The 6,000-nt window shown below is 36.3% G+C and overlaps 1 protein-coding gene across 1 annotated transcript in view; it reads right to left on the reverse strand.

Moving 5' to 3' along the window:
- Nucleotides 1–6,000, reverse strand: part of plch1 (phospholipase C, eta 1) — a 68,551-nt gene that overhangs the window by 24,098 nt on the left and 38,453 nt on the right. Inside the window, exon 9 of the mRNA XM_065282975.2 lies at nt 2,369–2,540. Coding sequence (XP_065139047.1) covers nt 2,369–2,540 — 172 coding nt within the window. The remainder of the gene's footprint in view (nt 1–2,368; nt 2,541–6,000) is intronic.

The following is a 6,000-nucleotide window of genomic DNA, read 5'->3' on the forward strand; positions in this document are numbered from 1 at the left end:
CTGTCTATGAGATTGGCATCATTGTTTGCCTGACTGTGAAGGTCCTGTAGAGCAGCAGGCTGGCAGTGCCATCTGTCTTGACCTGCATAACTAATGCCAAAGCTATGCACTGGTGCAGTGACGTCCGCATGCACTTCAGCGTCTCAGAGCAACGCCCGCCTCTCTCCTGAGTGAGCACCTGCCACTGAAGAGACCTTCACAATGTTAAGCTGAAGTGCCATGTTATTAGTGTACGACTGTGGCGTTTTTCAAACCCGTTTTTGTCTCTGTGTGGTTTTGGTGAATCATTCAGACCAATTGTGAATGAGTTTGACTGATTCATTGAAAAGCGAAGAATCAAAAGAATGATTCATTAACAGATAAAGCAACTTTATGGCATGTGAACTTCTGAAGTTGTACTTTACATAGAAAGCCAAATAATTATTTATATAAGAACAGATTAATAAAATAAGTGCTGAAAACTGAAAAACGAAAACAAACCTTTGTTTGCATTAATGTGTTTAACTTCTAATGTTTACTACTCTAACTCTTGCAAATGTATATCATGTTGTTTCTATTTCTTAATTTCAAATATAGTCTTGCTTGTAAAAACGTGTATACTATTTGTTTGCTCACTGTCAAAGTGTTTAATGCTTTACATTGGATAAAATGTGTCTAGGAAGCTATTTTAAAAGTCCCTGCAATATCCTAGTTTTGTCCCAGCAATATCCTTTGCCTATGGGAATCTTGAATATAGCAAAAAAATCAAAAAAGAAATGCAGGATGGGGAAAGTTTGCAATGTAGTTTTAAGCAACAGGATCAAGAGTGACATGAAACCTGGCCTGCGTTCAGCCCCGACAAAACGTTGCACAACGTTTATTAAACAGAAATGGTGATGTGTTGAACACTGTTGTGATGACGCAAGAGTTGCAACTACGGTAGCTGAGAGGCCATTCTTTGTGTTCTTTTTTAAATGTTTCTGGAGCCTGATAAAATCTTTATAAATACGTGTTTAACAGGGCTTGACATTAACACCCGCCAACCCGCCAAATGCGGGTAGATTTCGGCTGTGGCGGGTAAGATAGCCAATCCCACTAGCCACTTTGGCAGGTTGAATATAATTTTTTAATTGTAGTTTTCTTAAAACTTATGCGAAATGATAAACAATGCGCAATGCGACACTGGGAAACTACAACTCCCATTATAAGCACTCTGCACCCAGCGCAATGCACAGAGACCGTTTGTTGAGACGTGCGCGCGATTAGCGAAGCGTTGCGGACCACAGCACCAACTTCCAGAGAGCGCGCAAGAGCTGATGGATTTGTGAATGCACAAGAGGACGCAGTCTGAGCGCATACACACTTCGGCAAAGATAAAAACAATTGCATGGAAGTGATTAAAGCGATATAAATTGTGTGCACACTCTCTGGGCAAGAGCAGAGAGAAATTCAGTGCATACCTGAATGCCCAAGAAATCAAAGGAAACCCGCCAGCTGAGAGGTTCGCGCATCATTTTAATGTAGGCTACTTTGGGCAACAATAATGCTTTCTCGCCATTTGTCATTAATAGTCTTATATCACTTTAACAGAAACCATGATCAAACTTATAAAATACAATCTGCATAAACAAGTTGACAGTAAAATTCATGTACATTTCTTGACAGTATTTACTGCTGTTGTAAATAAACATTTAAAGTGGTTGTCGAGGGGTTTTGTGTTTATCTTTTCAGTTAATCTTCTACACCCCTGCTCTACTTTTAATATATTCATTCAAAGTTAATCTAATGTCTTACTAGTAAGTTTTTCATGCAATTATATGATATGATCTATGCTGATATACCTGGTATATAAATGTTGTCTTAATTTGGGTGGTCAGACTGCATTTGAAATTAAGTAAATTTGCTTGATTTAAAGTCATTTTAGGATGCCAAAGTCAAGTTTAATCATATAAAATGTATTTTACCAGCAACAAAATTGTGGCCAGTGAAAATACTGAGTGGCTAGTAACTTTGGAAAACAACTAGCCATTTGGCTGGTGAGCAAAAAAGTTAATGTCAAGCCCTGGTGTTTAATACTGTGAAATACGATTAATGTTACAGTCACTGCCCTTGCCGTCCAGAATGAAAGAGAACATTCCAACTTGAACCCATTGTGCAAGCTGTCTCTATAGCACCGCATGGTTTATTTACATGTTGCTGCTGATTGGACTGCAGTTCTGACACACCCACTAAACAAGAGAAAACGTATCTCAAACCCTGTTGCACATCGGTGCACACCGTTTCCAGGAAACATGTCGTTCAACCAGGAAACTGCAGCAAAATGTTGCGCACCGTTTTGAACTTGAACGTGCCCCAGGTGAGAGAGGGTGGCTGCAGTTCACGTTTGTACCTTTATGAGTATCTTTCCCTTCAGGCAGTTTGGGCTGGGAAGCTGCTTGGGGTCTTTGTTCAGGGCCTCCCCCACATCCAGCTTGTCTCCGAAGATCTCTTTCAGATGCTCTGCTATCTTCTTCTGCTGCTGAATGTTGCAATGATTCTCTATGGAAAGAATCACTGGGAACCTGACACAGCAGAGAGAGAGAGAGAGAGAGAGAGAGAGAGAGAGAGAGAGAGAGAGAGAGAGAGAGAGAGAGAGAGAGAGAGAGAGAGAGAGAGAGAGAGAGAGAGAGAGAGAGAGATAGCTTGTAATCACAAACAAGGGAACAACTAGAAGAGTCAGCAAATGCTCCCTGCCTCTAGATCCTTTCCTCAACATCTACCTTTTGTTCTTATGTCTTTTATCTTCTGCCATGTGCTCTCTCTTCTGCTGTCTCACTCTTACCATATGCATACCCATGTGTTTTTGATTGTCGCTCTGGTCTTTCCTGTTTTCTTTTTTCCCCACACTGCTTGCTGTCATTCTCAGCTTCTGTTTAACTCATGCATGATCTGTACACTCAACAAATCAAACTTGACTTTGGTCTCTCTATTCTTGTTCTTTACAATATAAAATGCATCAGATTTTCTTAGTCTGTTTTTTAAGTTGCTTATTTTACAAAAACATTCCACACAAATCTGTCTCTTATTTTTGTCTTGTTTCCAATTAAACAGTAAGAAATTTCTCAGGAGTTAGATTATCTAAAACATGGAAATACAGACATAAAGTCGTACTAAAGCCACATGTGACCCTGGACCACAAAACCAGTCATAAGGGTCAATTTCTTGAAATTCAGATTTATACATCATCTGATGGCTGAATAGATAAGCTTTCATTGATGTATGGTTTGTTAAGAGAGGACTATATTTGACCGAGATGCAACTATTTGAAAAATCTGGAATCTGAGGGTGCAAAAAAATCTAAATGTTTAAAGTTGTCCAAATTAAGTCCTCCTTAGCTTCACATTTTACTAATGATTCATTTTTTATATACATGTAAAGCAGGAAATGTATAAAATTTTGATTTTGGTATAACAAATTAATAATTCTGACCCATATTGTACAATGTAATGCTGGCTATTGCTACAAATATACCTGCACTTTTTTCACACAGGGTCATGTGTGTTTGGATTTTGTTTTCCCTTCATAATAAAAACATTCATTTAGAAACTGCATGTTGTGTTTAGTTGTGTTATCTTTGATTAATTTTTAAATTTGTTTCATGATCTGAAACATTAAGCAGAAAATCAGGAAGGGGGCCAACGCTTTTTCACACCACTGTGTGACTGTCTTTGTGGTCCAGGCAGGGCCGGTTTTTGCTATGGGCAATGTGGGCACGCCCTCAAAAAAAGACCTGGAGTCAAAACAAAACTTGACAGTTTTCTAGACCAGCGGTTCTCAAACTGGAGGCCGTGAGATGGTGCCAGGGGGGCCCCAGTTTAACAACATTTTATAAAATACATAAATTTATCATGAATTCTGTGTAATTAAACCTAAAAAAAATAAGGCTACAAACCAACAGCACTACTATAATTTAATGTTTTGTTTAATTAAAATGTTATGTTTTAGAACAGTTTTTTTTGTCATCAATTTTCTTTGGGGGGCCGCAAAAGAAAATTTGACTGTATTGGAACAGAGCAGACACTCTTTAACTGGCTTTTACAATGAAACCCCTGTGTATTTCACCCAAAAAGACAATCAAACAGGTTTCATAAGACAGATAGAGTAAAAATGGCATACTTATTTTGTGTGAAAATTTACTTCAATTTTTTTTTAAAGCATGTATACTGAATTAAGTTTCATAACAATATTACGTAAGGTTTATTAAAACAAGAAAAATATTTGCCAACACGGTAAACACTATAAAATTAAAATAATACATTTTATAAGATAATACATTATTATTGATCTTTAATCCTATACATTTTTTGTATATATTTGCCTGTACTACTCTGTACTTATTGTAAGGCTTGCTACAGTGCAACTCTGTGAAAAGCAATATAGAAATAATTTTGAATTGAATTATGTAGGCTGAAATAAATGTGTTCAGACAGAAGCAATACCAGAATGTCACATGACAGGGATGGTCAGGGAAATCCTTTGGGTTTAAAAGTCATACACTATGACTGACATTCCCACAATCAAATTCTAAACAAAATAAAAAGGGACATAAAGACATCATATTGGGCTACAGTCACTGCGATGCAGTCTCAGCGGGTGATATGGGAAATAGGGAGTATAATTTGCATGTGATGTGCATGTGCTAAAAGGCTCATTTATGTCATTATGGTGAACCATTCGATAAAACAGGTGGCTATCTTATGATAAAACACCATTAGGCAAACTTAGAGCTCTCAAAGAATTTATACACTTGAATGCAGAAAGTTATTTTAAATTATTACTGTACTTTACCTTATGGTGAAATATAAAACAATTTTCCACAACAAATTATACATAATTGTCATGTCACCTGCGTCTCACTGGGTGCCTTTATATCTGGCAATCAAAAGATGAAGAAAAAACTAACACTGTTCTATAAATTGTTTTTGAGATTACAGTACCCTGTTGTATATTAAAACAGTCAGCCGCCTACTGGAGATAATAAACAGCCCTGTGATGCTAAGTACTGAAACATAATGTAGATTATTCTTCATAAAGACGCTCCAGGCAATTTTTTGTTTAATTTAGTATATGAATATGTTTGGAATAAAAGAATACCATATTAATAGCCTATTACTGCATTTTATACTGAATCCTGGCTGTTACAGCATATAGTTTTCCTTTAGCTTAACTGGTAAAGCAAGTCTAAAACCACCGCTTTGAATTAAAGTGTCAAATATATGTATATATGTATATGTGTATATATATGTATATGTGTATATATGTATATATGTATATATGTATATGTATATATGTATATGTATATGTGTATGTGTATGTGTATGTGTGTTAGGGATGGGCATAATTAATCGACGATCGATAATTGATTGTTAAGAATTTCGTCGATCATGTTAATTTGTTATCAATTAATTGAATGCATTTTTTTTATCTAACTCCTGTTTCACAAATACTCCGTATGCAGTGCGTTTGCGTATGTGTGCGGCGAATCCGTCAAGCACCCGTTGCAGTGCGCTGCTGATCGCTTATTCTGCATATAAAACGTTCATGTGATTGACACTTTCTGTGAACACTTTTCCGCATAAACAATAGAACAAAGCATCATTTTTTTTTCACAAAACAATATATTTTAGATATTATTTGACAGACTAGTAAATGTTGATTAAGGATGTTTAAAATCTCTAGCCTGGTGGTCAGGATCTAAATGGATCAAATCAGCAGTTTTGCAATGCTTTATTTATCTCCACATATATCATAAATAAAAATAAGCAGAGTAACTTTGCAAGTCTACCCTTCCACATTATATATTTCCTACTATGTATGTATATGATTTCCAAATAATAAACGAGAGTATTCAACGACAAAAAGCGTCTCATATGGAAATAAATCCTCACATTATTATTATTTCTCAAAACTTGATGACAAAAATAAGCAACTGTATTCCTGCAGTTAATCAAAGATGCACACATTATTCCGCATATAATTAGA

The sequence above is a fragment of the Paramisgurnus dabryanus genome, chromosome 9 (assembly GCF_030506205.2).
Source record: "Paramisgurnus dabryanus chromosome 9, PD_genome_1.1, whole genome shotgun sequence".
Lineage (NCBI taxonomy): Eukaryota > Metazoa > Chordata > Actinopteri > Cypriniformes > Cobitidae > Paramisgurnus > Paramisgurnus dabryanus.